Source organism: Ovis canadensis, chromosome 1 (assembly GCF_042477335.2).
Source record: "Ovis canadensis isolate MfBH-ARS-UI-01 breed Bighorn chromosome 1, ARS-UI_OviCan_v2, whole genome shotgun sequence".
Lineage (NCBI taxonomy): Eukaryota > Metazoa > Chordata > Mammalia > Artiodactyla > Bovidae > Ovis > Ovis canadensis.
Genome location: NC_091245.1, coordinates 113,315,198 through 113,331,881, shown reverse-complemented (window position 1 = coordinate 113,331,881; position 16,684 = coordinate 113,315,198). Strand labels below are relative to the sequence as shown.

The following is a 16,684-nucleotide window of genomic DNA, read 5'->3' as shown; positions in this document are numbered from 1 at the left end:
AGGTCTAGGCTCTCTTCTGTTCTCTTTTCCCAGATGATCTTATATGTACCTATGACTTCAGTTTATCATTTATACCAGAACCATCCAACAGAACAAAGGTTCAGCAAACTACTGCTGACTGCTAAATCTGGTCTGCAGCCTGTTCTCCTAAATAAAGTTTTACTGGACCACAGGCATGCCCTTGTTTGTGTATTGCTTGTGGCTGCTTTGGCACCACAATAGCAGAGTTGAGTGACTGCAACAGAGACCACATGGCCCACCAAGCCCAAAATATTTGCTACCTGGCCCATTACAGGAAAAGTTTGCAGACCCCTGCAACAGAACTTTTTGCAATAATAGAAGTATTTTGAAATGATAGAGTGCCATCTAATATATGGCACTCCCTAGACACAAGGGGCTACTGAATACTTAGGAATGTGGCCAGTGCAACTGAGGAATAAAATTTAGAATTTTTAAAATAACTTAATAATTATTATTAATTATTGATGAATAATAATTAAACCATATTCAACAGTGCAGAATGCCACTGAGGACTCAAATATACAACCTCCCTTTGTTATCCAAGAAAGATTGGTTTTAGGATCCCCAAGGATATCAAAATCCACAGATGCTCAAATCCTTTATATAAAATGGCACAGTACAGTTGGCTCTCCATGGGTTCTGCCTTCTTAGATGCAGAAATCTGATCTGCTGTTGGTGGAGCCTATGGATGCAGAGGGCAGACCACATATCTCTATCCCAACCTCTCCTCCCATCTTTAAAACGTCTCCACTTGGGTGTTTTATGGAAACTCCAAACTCTTCAGTTTCAGACTAAACTCATAATCCTGCCTACCCAACTTAGCCCTCTGCAATATTCCCCATTTCATCCAGTTGTACAAGCCAGAAACATAGAAACTGTTTTTGATACCTTTCCTTCCTTTATATTGCATATCCAAATTCAATAATAAGTCCTGTTAACTTTATTTACCAAATCTCTCTTAATCCATTCACTTCTCCCACTGTTACCACCCTGCTGCTAAGCTGCTAAGTCACTTCAGTCGTGTCCGACTGTGCGACCCCATAGACGGCAGCCCACCAGGCTCCTCTGTCCCTGGGATTCTCCAGGCATATCACTGGAGTGGGTTGCCATTTCCTTCTCCAATGCATAAAAGTGAAAGTGAAGTCACTCAGTCGTATCCGACTGTTTGCTACCCGTGGACTGTAGCCCACCAAGCCTCTCCATCCATGGGATTCTCTAGGCAAGAATACTGGAGTGGGTTGCCATTTCGGCTGTTTCTTATGTAGACCACCTTAAGAGCCCAGGTGTTAGCAATGTTGCTAAGACAGAGATGAAAATTCTTAACATGGTCTAACAGGCCCAACATCATGCAGCCTCTGATGCCTTAGTAACCTCGTCTCTGTTCCTTCCCGCCTCGATACCTTGACACACGTTCACCCTTGCTTCCCTTTTATCTAGTTAATTCCTATTCTTCAGAGCTCTCCTCAAGAATTCCTTCTTCCAGGAAGCTCTTCTAAGCTTCCCCAGACTAGGCTAGGTCCCTCATTATAAGTTTTCACAGCACCTAGTATTTCTCCTTGATAGTACTTTTTATTAATGTAATTACATATTAATTTAGTGGTTAGATACTGAATGTCTCCCTCATCTCAGTGTGAGAGCTTCTGTGAGGGTAGCAGCAGTATCTTACTCACTCTTGTAGTCCCAGGGTCTAGAACAATGCCTTTACACACGATATCTACTCAGTATTTGTCTTTTTTTCAGTCTAACACTTAAAAAAACAATTTGTGTATTTGGCTGAGTCAGGTCTTGGTTGCAGCACGCAGAATCCTCAGTGTGTCCTGTGGGACCTTTGCACACCATGGCACACAGACTCTCCAGCTGTGGGGCACGGGCTCCAGAGTGGGCAGACTTCGGGAGTCGTGGGCCTCGGGCTTAGTTGCTCTGTGGCATGTGGGATCTTAGTTCCTTAACCAGGGATCGAACCCACAATCCCTGCATTGCAAGGCAGATTCTTAACCATGGGACCACCAGGTAAGTCCCCAGTTAGCATTTGTTGAAAGAATGAAGGGAGCTCCGGCTCTGCTCTGTTTGCCACCGCACCTAGCTTTCTAAAATCTAATTTGTTTCCAGATAGCTGAGGGCCTCATTTCGTAGTGGTTCAGAGACAGTGAAGCTAGGTCATTGTTTCTCCTCACTTAAGCGCATTTACCCGAAAGAGAGCTGAGGGTGAAGGGGAAGAGCTTCTCTAGAAGTGTATTTCATATTACTTGTATTTCGGTTACTGTGTACTTGTCTTACCTCCCTTTCCCCACCTTCACCACCCCACCAGAACCCATTTCCTTGAAAGCATGGTCCATTCATTTGTGCATCACTAGCAGTAACTGCAACCTATACCTTGCACATAGTAGGTACTCAATAGATATTTGTTTACATGAATTAAACTTTTCTTAAGCCTCAAATTCCTGGTGGAAGCAGCATGTCATATTAGGTCGAGTTAGACAGATCTGGGTTCATATCCTGGATCTGAATTGACTGCCCCAGCTCTGCCATTCCCAGCTGTGTGACATTGGGAAGGCAGTTAGCCTTGCTGTGCTCAGATCTCTCATCTGCAGAAGAGAAATATCTATCCTAAAAGGTAAAGAGAACTAGAAAAATGGATGTAAAATGTCTAGTCCATATGAACATAAATAGTTATTATTCTGAAGTAAGGTAACTCTGGTTGAATATAAGAACAGGTCAAGTTACTAGGGTATTGCATGGTCCAAGTCCTGGAATGAAACAGCAGAGCTTTCCACAGAGTAGATCTTCACTAAGTGGGACTGAAGAAAGAAGGGAATACCTGGGATGGTTCTAAAGGCCCTGGAGGCTTATTCTGGTACGAAAGGAGTTTCATAACTGATCTCTTTTTACTCGAAACTAACCCTGGAAATCACAATCCCCCTATCTTCCCAATGCGTGACCCCAAAAAATGCTGACAAGGGCTCTAAACCTTTGGTAAAGGGTCCAACAACAGACTTCTTGGATAGAAATTGTATTCTGTACAGCCTCTGCCCATGTCTGGAGTCCTGGAGCCTGCTGGAACTAGTCCCAGGTCAGGGGTGTACAAGAGGACATCTCCAATAGAGTACCTCCAACAGTGTTCGTGTTTTACTTCAAAGAACCCTTAGACACAAACACATTGTTTATTTGCTTTTTTCCCTTCCTTTATTTATTTATTTTTTTTTCCAGTCATAGACCACTGGGAAGTGATTAGTGCTCAGGGGCAAATAAACCACATCTCTTTGATCAAGTTCTTTCATCCATCTACGTATCACAAAGATGTTTGTGGAAATATACTCCTTGCCTCAGAGGACAGTTTAGTTTGTATTGTCTTGGCAACGCACCTAAAAACAGTCAAAGTGGTCGCAACTTAGGTGCTGTTTCCTTGCTACCACTATTGGAAATAGGTGCCCTGTAACTCTAGGCCCTCCTTGCCCCACCCCCTTCCTAGGCTGCAGTTCTTCCTTTCTTTGTCTCTTTCATCTTCAGCGGTGTTGCCACAGCAACCATTGTCACAGGGAAGAGGCAAGACAGTGTCACCCCCTCTGCTCCAAGCAGCAAGTTAAAACTAACCATAGGAAAGGTAAACCACCCAGATTTTCCCATACTCCTCATCCTACTGGCGTCTTTCAAGAGGTATCACAGGTTGTTAGCAGCGACAGACAGGAACAAAGGAGCATCTCATCATACCTGGGCAACATGTACCCTGCTTTTGCATGATATAACTTGGATGCTGGGCAAATAAAAGCATGTTATACACACATTATAGTACTGTTAGAATCATGTAATCCAGATGAACAGGCACAAGGGCTTAGAATCCTGTCCTACAATCCAGGGCAGGGAAATCTAAAAAAGGACTGAAACCTAAAAATCCCAGATATGAATCCCAGACACCTCGTTCTTGCCCGAGTATTGACATAAATCCTAGGTTGTGTAAGCTCCCTGCTTGCTTTAGAGGCACAGAAAGGGAAGAGAGACAGGGTTAGTGCATCTGCTTACAAGTTGTGACAAAGAGGCTTCAGCCCCCCAGAGACCCTTCTATCCCTGCTGACATGTCCCCCCGCCAATGTTAAATGAAGTTCAGTGCTAAAGATCCTTAGAAAGGCCTTTGGGATCCCCTGGTGCCCCTGAAAGACCCCAGACTGCTGTTTTTGGAGCACCGTTGGAACTGTTTCAATTCTTTCAGTGTAGCAACCAGCTGCAGTCCTCAAACAGCTTCAGAAAGACTTTCTCAAGGTCACCCTCAAGATCATAGCAGAAAAAGAACTATGAATCCTTACTCCCAGTTCTACATACACACCTTTTTTTCCTAACATAAGGCACATAACTCAAATACCTTATAGCTCGGGTGCCTCCTAAGACAGGAATAGAATCTAAGCAGTCCGAGCTCCCAAGCCCGCTGGTCTGTCCTTCCCCATTCAGCCACCCCACCTCTGTTTCTGGGAATAGCAGTACCCCCCACTGGAGTCAGGCACAATTCCTTGCTTATGCCAGCTCACGGTATGCAGTGAGTCAAAGGCCCCGGCCCGTTTCCCCCCAGCATGGACTGCCACAATTTAATGAGTGTTATTTGTGGTGCTTTGCGCACAGCTTGGAACTGTGCCTTCACCCCATACTGAGGGAAGGGGGTGGAGGAGAGAGAGTAGTGCCAAAGCATCATTTATTACTATAATCTTCAATGTGCATCCCACCCATGGCGTTAATGTCCCAAAATAAACGTATTAATCCCACCACAGCCTACAAGCAAACACGCAGCTGGAGGGCTTTGTGTGGGAGGGAGGCAACACCAAGGACACCGGAATGGTAAATGGCACCTCTTTTCCCTGGATGGGGTGTTGGGAAACCTAGGTGGGCCTGCCTTCTGGTGTCAGCCTGGAATCAAGCAGTTGTCAGGCTTCAAGGAGGAGAATGTGATAAGGTCCAGGCACCTGCAGAGATGCAGATTTCTCAGAGAAAGCGGTTTGGGATCTGCTTCTGGCTTGGCTTACTCTTGCAGGTAAAATAATCCTGGGCAAGTCAAGCCATTTTGAGCAGCGGGTTTGGAGTACGGATTTAGACAATTATGCACTTAGTATTGATCACTTACTTTGCCAGCCTAATACATTCTTCTTTTCTTCTTCTAGGTTTCTCCTCTGGAAGCCACTATACTCTCTTTGGAAGTCGAGTGGCCAAGTAAAGGAGGACTGTTCAGCATCTGTTTGATCATCAAGTATAGCAATTTTACTTAAATACCCACTTTTCAGCAATGGGTCCTCCACATCAAACACGTTAGAGTTCACAGAATTGGTCATTCCTTTCTTCTCTGAAGAAAACCTCTCCTTCTGGTCCTTGATGCTCTACACATAAGGAAATAAATGATGGACACCAGAAGCTAAAAATTCATAAAAAGAGGGCCTCTGGGCTTCCCCTTCCCTTGATTCCTATTAACTTCCCTACTCCACTTCAGCACATTCATTGCACCCATTTTTAAGGTGACTAGGCCTCTCAAGGAAGAATAGTGCTTTCATTCCTATGTTGGTCTCTCCTTTCTGTTCTCTTACTCAGGATTGACTAAGTCATCCTGCTTAGATTTCCTATATAAAGTATTTGTAGTATTGTCCAAAGTTGCATGCAGCCTTCATGTCACTCTGTCACTGGGGTCACACACTAACAGTCTTAGGGAGAGCTCTTTGGGGATAAGAAGGCAGTCGTCTGTGCCCATGGTTGACGCTAATGCTGAGGTTTGGGCCTCAGTTTCCTTGTCTGCACAATGAGAAGACTGGGCCAGATGACCTTTAGGGCTCCTTAATGAATCTGAAATTATATCACTAAAATGTTTTGATATATTATTTGAGATTTTCTTGATGAAAAATATTACCTGTATTTCTTCTAGAAAGGTTTTTGCAAAACTAAGCTTATTTTTTCCCATGATAACATAGACTCATGAAAGACAGTTTGGAACTACAGATAAAACAGAAAGAAAACAGGAGGAGGCATTTATAGAATCATTACCTTGAAAAGACAGTTATTAACCTGATCCTTCTTCCTCCACTGCCTCTGCAAGCCTATACCCATCACTTTTTTCAGGGTTCAGACCCTCCACGGAGAGATGAAAGACTGCAGGTTTGCATAATTGGACTTCAGCCACATTACTTATGGATGCCTGACCCTATAGAGACGTGATATTCTAAAGTGTAACTGATCACAGCTGCAGCTTAGGAAAAAGAGCCATCTATAATCCTGGGTCACAGGATGACAAAGTCATCCACTTGGACCAGCCAGAGAGTCTCCTGCTGAAGCAGCCAAAGTCGACAACCTGGATGGATGACTAAGAGGAGCAAATTCTAGAACCAAGTTACGGTTTCTCTTACTTTAGAAGACGGGTATTTCTAGAGGTAGAAAGCTTTCCAATATCAAGCTTTTCTATTTTATATGTCCAATATAATTATCATCATAATTAAATACAGTGAGAAAGAAACTTGGATTTCCCCCGAGTCCCTACCAGGTTCCCTAACAACTGGTTCACAAAAGATATAACAGAATGATGTCACTCTGACCAAACTTACATTGGAGAAGGCTTGTAGACTCAGACAGATATGCACAGGAAGAAGAATGTGATCCCCAAAATATGATATATTATGTTAGTCACTCAGTCATGTCTGACTCTTTGTGACCTCATGGACTTTAGCCCACCAGGTTCCTCTCTCCATGGGATTTTCCAGGCAAGAATACTGTAGTGGGTTGCCATTTCCCTCTCTAGGGGATCTGACCAACTCAGGAATTGAACCCAGGTCTCCTGCATTGCAGGCAGATTCTTTACCATGTTCCATTCCTATTACCAAGGAAGACAACAAGCAGAATAATAAAGCAGGGAGTACTGGTTCTAGTGAGGTTTCTAACTGATCTGTCCCATGCTCCATCCCCTGCCAGCTTGGGGACAGACACTATGGGGCAGACACCATGGGACTAGTTATCAGACCTCCATAACCTTTGTTTCAACAGAATGACTGCTGGACCAAAGGATTCCTCCAGCTGGGCTTTTTCACACTTGAGAAGTGCAACAAGATCACAGAAAAACTTGCAAGTGTGCTTTAAGCAGCCAGCTACACCATATGAGAAGGGATCATAGGAAAGAGCCCTCAGGGACTCCCATTGCATCTTCCCATTCTTCACTGAAACTGGCAAAAAGTTATTAAACTATAAGAGACAGGCTGATTGACAGCAATCAAGTCCTGCCTGCAGCTGTGAATGCAGACAAGCTGGAGATGAGCCTGCGGCTCCAGCCGCATGAGCACACACACTCACAGGGAAATGCTCTGCTGCAGTACTGAGTGACAGCAAAGAGCCAGGAAGGCAAAGTGTAACCAGAGACCCTCCCCAGCAGTGTCACCAGGACCCTACACTTTTCCTCTAGGTCTGGAGACTACCTCCCCCTCCCAACTTTTGCTCTTCATTTGAAATGGGAATCTCTTCAAGCGATCCCAAATCCTCTCATTTCATGCAGTTTTTCTGAAGCAAGAAAATAAGCAGGTGGAGGAGGTGAAGCTTACATAAGATTCAGAGTGCACAGGGCTTTCCTGGCTAGAACTCAGCCTGAAATAGGAGACCCCTGGGGCTGGGCTGAGAGCAATAAAGGAGCTTGGAGTCTCCCAGGAGCTTCAGAGCTCTGGGCAACACTTCCGCTTTTCATCATAACTTTTACAGGAGGAAGAAAGCAGGCTGGGTCTTGGCCTCAAGGGAATTCAAGGCCCTTTGGGGATCTGGTTCAGAGACAGTTGGTCTCTGTGAAAGCCCAGGTAGTTGTTTCTGGATTTCATAAATACTCATCCCTAAAGTCGGGCTCAGCTCCGTATTAGGGGGCAACTTTGACGGCTAAATTGCTAGTTAGAGCCAGATCACTCTGACAGCCTGAAAGTCTGGGCAGCCCTGCAGACAACTGATGGTTACTTCCCATTCAAGGATCCTACTCTCACCATTTTACTTGAGTTCCTGACTGAGGCTAGCCAAGTCCAGCTGCTAAGTCAAGACTTGATGTTCCCCTCAAACACCAAATTGTTTTCCTTGACACTGCTTTGTGACAGTTTTGTCACTCCACCAAATACCACTCTAAATCCCAGCCCCTGTAGCATATTCTACAGAAAGGCTGTGCACTTCCCCTTAAAAGCACAGACTAACCATACATCTTCCTGTTGGCATAGCCCTCAGATCACAAACCCCCAGGGGATGGCTTGAATTGCAACTTTCAGATTTAGAAACACTGGAGGGAGCATTAAACTCTAGACCTCAGTGAAAAGAGGGAATGGAAAACCTCTCCTCTCATATTAGAGCTGAAAGAAGCAAAAGGAAATAAGATTGAATCTTTTTTTTTTTTCTCTTCCTTTTCTTTCTGAAAGGCTGCTGTAATCACAGTCACAACTATCTGAGGGACAGGAAACCACTTTAGCTCATCTGCAGCCCCCAGACTAGCTGGATTTTCCAGGATGAATTTAGTGGACATGGCAACCAAAACATAGTAGTTGGCACTAATTGGCTCCCTGGGTGACAGCTTTTGGTAGCCAGCAGAGCTCTTGCTTAAGATGAAGATCTAAATTGAGACCCCGGCTCCAGCGTCCTGCCCCTTCACTGATCTGTATTCTTGAGAATTCTCAAGCTAGTTTTTCTGAAACACTCTAAAAAAAAAGGCCTCTAAGTTAAAATTTTAAAAAGAGAGAGAGAGAATAGCTAACATAAATTGAGTGCCTACTCTGTGCCGGGTACTAAGTACTTGGCATATAATATCTTATTTAATCATTAGAACAACCAGTATTACCCCCATTTTGCAGATAAAACACTGAAGCAGAGAAAGGTTTAGTAAACTTGCCTACGGCCATATAGTAAGTAGTAGAGCTGGAATCTGGCATATAGATGAGAAGCTGGATTTAACACAGGATCCTGGGTACTAGGAAAGGGGTTGCCAAGACCAAGCCTGTGATGTCACTGCCCATACCGACTTCACTCAGAAAGGAAGATCCTTGTCTCTGGATGCCTGCAAATGCAGTCAAACAATGGCACAGGTCTTTCCCAGTTTCTGTTTTGACCCGTCTCCCCTGCACGTGCCGCGTGGAAGGGAGCGTGGACAGTGTTCTCTGAATAGAGGAAATCACAGTTAACGGATTGGGTCTGGCTCAGATGACCACGGAGCCTCAGGATGTAACAAGCACTGCAGAGGGAGGTCTATTCTTGAAGGGGACATCTCCCCAGGAGCCGAACAGGCCCCCACTACAAGGCTTCTGAATGTCAGTTGGCTCTTGATTGAATGAATGGAGGGTGGGATGTCACCTTCCTAAAAGGGGCAAAGTGGCCACCTCAGGGGGCAAAGGCTGGAGTTCTCGGCTGAATGCTACCTACGGAATGTAAAAGCAATGCAGCCCTAGGAGGACAAAAGTGAACGGTTTTCTCAGAAGTCAGGGGAGTGAAGGGAAGCCCGAGTAACCTCGGAACAGTAAAACAGATACAGAGAGCCGCATCCCGAGGGTAAGATTTATAACCAGAGACTTCAGCCTCCCTCCATTCTACACTCGATTCCAGTCCCCCAAAATCGCCACCCACAGTCGGGAAACTTAAAACCCCCTTTTTCCAATCGCTCCCAGCTCCTGGACACGGGAGCTTTTCCAGAGAAGCAGGTGGGCGCCCCGGGAGGATTCTCCGCGGATGTGGACTACAGCACCCTCCCGAGCCGCCCTGGGACACGCGAGCCGCGGCCTCCCCGCGCCGCAGCCCTAGCCCGCAGCGGGGAGTCGGGCAGCGCCGCTCACCTCGCTCATCTCTGAGACCAGACGGGGCGCGCGGGGCGCGGCACGTGCAGGGGAGACAAAGGGCCCCCGGGTTGCACGGGCGACGGCAGCGAGTTGCCGGGCTCTGAAGCAGGGTCCCCGCTGATGAGGCGGGAAGAGTCGGTGCAGAGAGCCGTTGTTCTAGTGCCCGCACCCCAGCTTCAAGCGCTCAGCTCCGTGCCGGGAGTCCCCTTCCGACCGTGTCCTGTCAGAGCCGCGAGGTTAATCGCCGCTGGCCCCACCTTTTATAGTCAGCGCCATACCCGCCTCCAAGTCGACCAATAGGAACTCTTCTTGCCTCGGAGTGACAGCCCCTCATAACCAATGGTGGCAGGCTCAGAGGTCTGCTGCATTTCCAAACTAGGGTAAGACAGAGAGCGGGAAGGAGGGGGAGACCGTCGGGGCATGAGCGGATGGAAAATGAAGTAGGGGGAGCAAAGAAGGAAGGAATAGTATACGAAAGAAGGAAGGAGAGAAGGGGAAGGACGCGGAGTGTGAGTTTGAGAAAGTGAAGAAAGAAGAGCTGGAAGGAAATCAAGAGGGTACATGTGAAGCAGGCAGCAGTGAATCAAAGGGTAAAGGGAAGAGATGTTGCAGATTAAGATTTAGTTATGGGATGGCAGTCTGAAAAAGAGAAGGGCAGAAAGGAGAAAGGGAAGGAGAGGGACAGAGAGAGAAAGAGAGACAGAGATGGAAGGGGACAGTGTTCTGTAGCAAAGAACAGGGTAAGTTTTAAGTGCCTGATTCGAAAGATTTTATTCTTAGGAGTTGAAAGACATTTTCAGATTCATCAATCCTACCTCCCACATAATGCAAAAAATCCTCTCCACCAAAATGATGGTTCCCTAGGGTCCACTTGAATAGGTAGTGAGCTCCTCCAAAAGTTAATTTACAACTGTTTACTCATTCAGTCTCAATCTGTCAGTGCATCCTCCACTGTGCTCCACTGTGGTGGAGAAACTATAAATAAAAATTAAAAATTTTAAAAAAAAGAGAGACTTCTTATGGCCTTACACCTTTTGTTGCCATTAAAATAGATTTCACTCAATATGCAAGTCCTAGATCTTAAAGTCTAACTTTTTTCTTCCTGCAATTCAGGTAGCAACCCATTTGGTGGTACATGTATGAGTACCAAAACTAGCAAGTGGACTCTACCCAGGTGTAGGGAGCAGATGTGAAAGACGAAGCCAACAGCCCAATCTATACAGATTATTTTTCAGTAAGATGGAACTTTACTAAATAGTCACTATGTTGTATAAGTTTTAAGGAAAAATATGATGAGAGTAAGATGAAAAGAAATAGAACACCTAGGTAAAAGTCATGAACTTTCTGATAACTTCAACTACTATACCGAAATACCTAGCTTTCATTTCTACTTTAAAGAAATCCTTTAAATGCTCTTGCCTGTGATACTTCTAGACGTTGCAAAACCTCTTAGCCCTCTTGAAGCTTCAGTCGGCCAAAGCCAAACACTTTCAGCTTTAGCTGTTACATCTTTTTTTTTTTAATTTATTTATTTTAGTTGGAGGCTAATTACAATATCGTAGTGGTTTTTACCATACATTGTTACATCCTTTTGATAGTTTCTTTCATGGCCTGCAATAACTGAGTCATTTATAGCTGAGCTTCTCTAAGTCAGCAACCACTGATCCATTCTCAACAACTAGATTCAGATAAGACCTCAAATACCCTTTCACTAGCTAGACCCTCTGTGTGTTTACATTTTCTCTGCCACTTCAGAAACAGAGAAAATAGAAAAAAAGATCATATCTTTCCCCCTACACCTGGGATCCCCTGACCTTCACTTTCCAATGGGAATCTGGTTGCCTAAGTTACTAAATTCTAAGTAGGCTAGCTCCTATTCTATGCAGCCTACTCTCTGGCTTCCCCTACCTTTCTAACAAATGGATAATTAGCCTTGAAAAGACTGTCTTTAATGAAGCAGACCTCTCCAAAATTCTTGAATAGCGATGCAAGGATTATACAGAGACTTCAAAACCCTAGATCATAGATTAACAAGCTTTTTCTGTAACAGCCAGAAAGTAAATAATTTAGGCTCTGCAGGACCTATAGTCAAATTACTCGAGTCTCTCATTATAGCTTGAGAGAAGTCATAGACAATATGTAAACAAAATAGATGTGACTGTATTATCATAAAACTTTATTTGTGGACACTAATGTGTGAATTTCATATAATTTTCATGTGCTATGAGTGAAATAGTCTTTTTCTTCTTTTACATTTTTAATGTAAAAACCATTCTTAGCTCACAGACTCTGCAAAAACAGACAGTATACCAGATTTGGCTGACAGGTCATCAATTGCTGATACCTACCATGTGCCACGCTCTGTCAAATCGCTTCAGTCGTGTCCGACTCTTTGCGACCCTGTGGACTGTAGCCTGCCAGGCTCCTTTGTCCATGGAATTCTCCAGCAAGAGTACTGCAGTGGGTTGCTATTTCCTCCTCCAGGGAATCTTCCCAACCCAGGGATAGAACCTGAGTCTCCCGCATTGCAGGCAGATTCTTTACCATCTGAGCCACCAGGGAAGCTCTATAGATGATTAAATGGGATATGATCCCTACCACAGATGATTAAATGCTCAAGTATGCTACAACAGTAAGTTATATAGAAGTAAATAGTAATCGGTCTAAGAAGAATGACATTGTGTAGGACTGAAAGACTCAAAAGATTCCTGAAGAAAATAGGATTTGTGTTGGATAAAAGAAGGGTGAAATTTAGACAAATGGGGGAAGGAAGGCAGAAAGAGGAAAAGGTGTGGATCTGGCATCTGGGTGCTGAAAAGAAAAAAAATTGTGAAAGAAGACTGAGGTATATGATGGGGAAGTTTCAGGAGATGTGTGAAGGTCTTGAATATCAGAATAAGGAGTTTAAACCTGCTCCTCACACAAATGGCACTTTTATATTACTCTTTTTAAAAAACATATATTTGGTTGCACCAGGTCTTCGTTGTGGCATGCAGGATCTTTCGCTGCAGCCTGCCAACTCTTAGTTGCAGCACGTGGGATTTAGTTCTCTGACCAGGGATCAAATCCCAGCCCTCTGCATTGAGAGCACAGAGTCTTAGCCAGTGGACCACCAGGGAAGTCCCTTTAGATTATTCTTGCAAGGTAAACATAGGATTGATTTGACAAGAGGAAGACCAAGAGCAGGGAGACAACATGGGGATGTCATATTTGCACAAAACGAAAAAGTCTGGGTGACTGCAGGAAAAATAACAGAAGAAAAGGGACAACATCAAGAAACGTAAGGCATAAGGAATCAATGACAGGATTTAGGAGAGGATTCAAAGTGACTCTTGGAATTCAGGACCAGAACAAGATAATTTATTCAATTATTCACTGGCTGTTAAACACACGTTATGGCCAGAACATATGCTAGGTGTCAGGAAAAGAAGACCCACAGGACAAAGCACTGACAGTCTAGAAGGGGAGAGATGGTCATGTGAACTTGAAGGTGCAATATTATTATGGGTGCTGCGGTGGAAATCTGGGCAAGTGTGGTGAGAGTCCAGAAAAAGGAATAGAATGAGAATAATAATCTGAACAGGCATCAGAAGAAACTACTAAGAATAGCAAGACCCCATGGATAGAACTGGAGTTGATTTGCGGAGACATTCACATACTAGAATGAGGATAAGTGAAATCAGATATGTAAAGGTACTCTGTAAACCATGATGTTAAAATGTGAGCTATTTTCATATTTTACCTGAGCCTTGTGACTAGATGCCCTACTAGGGAAGGGCATAGAAGAAGAAAGGTGGGAAAGTTTAAATTGAGTCTTAGAAAAAAAAAAAACAAACTCAGTTTTCCATAACCAATTGCCTTAGGAAAAATGAGAATCCAATAGAGGAGAAAGAAAAAAGAGCTATTAGAAGTACAGGTGGAGAATCAGGAATGCATAATATCATAGAGGCTAGGGAGAAAAGGCATTTCAAAGAAGATAATGTAATTGTCAAGGAGTCAAAAGCAATAGGGAGCTTAATTGGGAGAAAGTCGATTGAAGTCAACAGGTCACAGATCTTTGATGAATTTAGAGAAAGAAGATCAAAACTAGATTACCAGTATAAAGGAAAGGAGGTATCCTGAATCCCTCTTGTTCAAAGAAGTTTTTGTGCCAAAACTTGGGAGGTCAAAGGGGATAAAGCAAGCCCAGACTGGAAATTTGACTCAATAGCCACCTGAGTGAGGTTGACCACGTCAAATGCAAACAAGGCAGGTAAGAACAGCAGGCAGCAATGGTTCAGAAGTCAGAAAGGAGTCAGGAATCAGACAAAAAGACTGATGAGTATCCTGTTAGAAACTCAGAACAGCAAAGGATAATCAGCTGTGAGAGACAGCAGTTAAGAGGGAAACAGGAATGTACCCAGAAGACATATAACATACGTTACTAGAAAATGCCTGAAAAAATAGAAACCCATTAAGTATTTGTTTCATGAATGAATGCATCCACAAATAATAATATGATACCACATAGAATGAGCATGAGTTTGGAATCAGACCTCAATTCATATCCTAGCTCATTTATTCACTCCATAAACTTTTTTATATGTGCTTGGAGTATACAAGACCCTAAGGATCCAAAAAACCCTGTATGCAGGTCAGGAAGCAACAGTTAGAACTGGACATGGAACAACAGACTGGTTCCAAATAGGAAAAGGAGTATGTCAAGGCTGTATATTGTCACCCTGCTTATTTAATTTATATGCAGAGTGTATCATGAGAAACACTGAGCTGGAAAAATCACAAGCTGGAATCAAGATTGCTGGGAGAAATATCAGTAACCTCAGATATGCAGATGAGGAACTAAAAAGCCTATTGATAAAAGTGAAGGAAGAGAGTGAAGAAGTTGGCTTAAAGCTCAACATTCAGAAAACTAAGATCATGGCATCTGGTCCCATCACTTCATGACAAATAAATGGGGAAACAGTGGAAACAGTGGCTGACTTTATTTTTCTGGGCTCCAAAATCACTGTGGATGGTGATTGCAGCCATGAAATTAAAAGACACTTGCTCCTTGGAAGGAAAGTTATGACTAACCTGTGTAATATGACCAACAGCATATTAAAAAGCAGAGACATTACTTTGCCAACAAAGATCTGTCTAGTCAAGGCTATGGTTTTTCCAGTGGTCGTGTATGGACGTGAGAGTTGGACTATAAAGAAAGCTGAGCGTAGAAGAACTGATGCTTTTGAATTGTGGTGTTGGAGAAGACTCTTGAGAGTCCCTTGGACTGCAAGGAGATCCAACCAGTCCATCCTAAAGGAGATCAATCCTGGGTGTTCATTGGAGGGACTGATGTTGAAGCAGAAACTCCAATACTTTGGCCACTTAATGAGGAGAGCTGAATCATTTGAAAAGACCCTGATGCTGGGAAAGCTTGAGGGCAGGAGGAGAAGGGGACGACAGAGGATCAGATGGTTGGATGGCATCACCAACTCAATGGACATGGGTTTGGGTAGACTCTGGGAACTGGTGAAGGACAGGGAGGCCTGGCGTGCTGCGGTTCATGGGGTCGCAAATAGTCAGACACGACTGAGCGACTGAACTGAACTGAAGGATCCAAAAATAAAAGATGTACCCTGGACTTCAACAACTCACAACTGACTGACAGAGTCAGAAAGAAAGTGACAGTTGCTCTGCGATGTGGTGAGTGCTGTGACAATGTGTGTGCAGATGTGTGGCTCTAACCCACAGGCTATCAGAAGTGATCTGCTGGACTCAGACCCAAAGAGCAAAAAAGATCAGGAGGACCAGGTGGGGAGTGTCAGGGGGACGGTTTGGAAGTGGGGTGTGTGTGGCAATTCCAACCAGACAGAATAATGAGGGCAGATATTCAGAGGTGTGTGAGCATAGCTTCCTCAGGGAGCTAAATGCTTAAGCAAAAATACATCTATAGCAAAAATACAGACATTAGGTCAGGAGAGGTAAATGGGTTTGGACAGATGAGGGCAGAGTGATAAATAGGGGCCAGATCATAAAGAACTTTGTGTGACATGCTAAAGAGATTGGATTTTATCCTAAAGGTGATGAGAAGCAAATGAAGAATTTTAAGCAGGAGAGAGACGAGATCAAATTTGCATTTTAGAAATAGCAACAGCATGGAAAATGGGTTGGAAAGAGATGAAGCTGGTCATAGACAGAATCATTTAATTTAATAATTTAATTCCACTACATCCATTGATAAGTGGAAAATGATGAGGGCCTGAATTCAGCTAAGAGGCAGAGGGCATGTAGAGGCCAGGAGACAGGAATGACAGAGCAGGCATCTGATTATTTTTAAGGAGGGAGAGAAAAGGGGCTAGGTGACTCCTTGGCTTCTGGCTCAATATCATGGAGAGGGTGGCAGTGGAGAGGAAGGAAACAAAGAGGGCAGGAGAATGAATATGTATTCACTTCCTTCCATGATTCAAGCACTGTGTAAGGAAGTTTACATATATTAATTTGTTTAACCTTCACAACAAACTCAGCTACTGGGTATCACTAACCCCTTTTTCCAAATAAGAATAATGAAGTTCAGAGAGTTTAACCTACCAGGCTACAACCAACACAGATGTTTTTCAGAACTGGGCTGGGACAAGCATGATGGAAGAGGGCAAGGACATGAGTTAACCCCGAAAGCCTGTCCACTGTGGCTCCATGGGCATTCTGCAGCACCTCCCAGTCTTAGCTTGCTCAAAGGGAGAGACCCTGGAGCTGGGGGAGCATTTCTGCACACAGAAGAGCACAGTCAGAGAGGTGTGTTCCTAAAGCTGCTCCATCTCAAAGAACGGCAAGGTGAATTCCTCCAAGAAAAAGAAGGCTCAGGGCCAGGGAATTCCTGGAGAGTCCAGTGG

The 16,684-nt window shown here is 44.1% G+C and overlaps 1 protein-coding gene across 3 annotated transcripts in view; it reads right to left on the bottom strand.

Annotated features, from left to right (window-relative positions):
* The window catches only part of PCP4L1 (Purkinje cell protein 4 like 1), a 40,164-nt gene that overhangs the window by 16,944 nt on the left and 6,536 nt on the right, over nucleotides 1-16,684 (bottom strand). The window contains exon 1 of one of the 3 annotated variants that reach the window (XM_069546883.1): nucleotides 9,813-10,083. The exons of the other annotated variants lie outside the window; for them this stretch is intronic. Coding sequence (XP_069402984.1) covers nucleotides 9,813-9,821 — 9 coding nt within the window. The 5' untranslated portion in view covers nucleotides 9,822-10,083. Of the gene's footprint in view, nucleotides 1-9,812; nucleotides 10,084-16,684 lie in introns of those variants that run through there. 3 annotated transcript variants of the gene reach the window in all.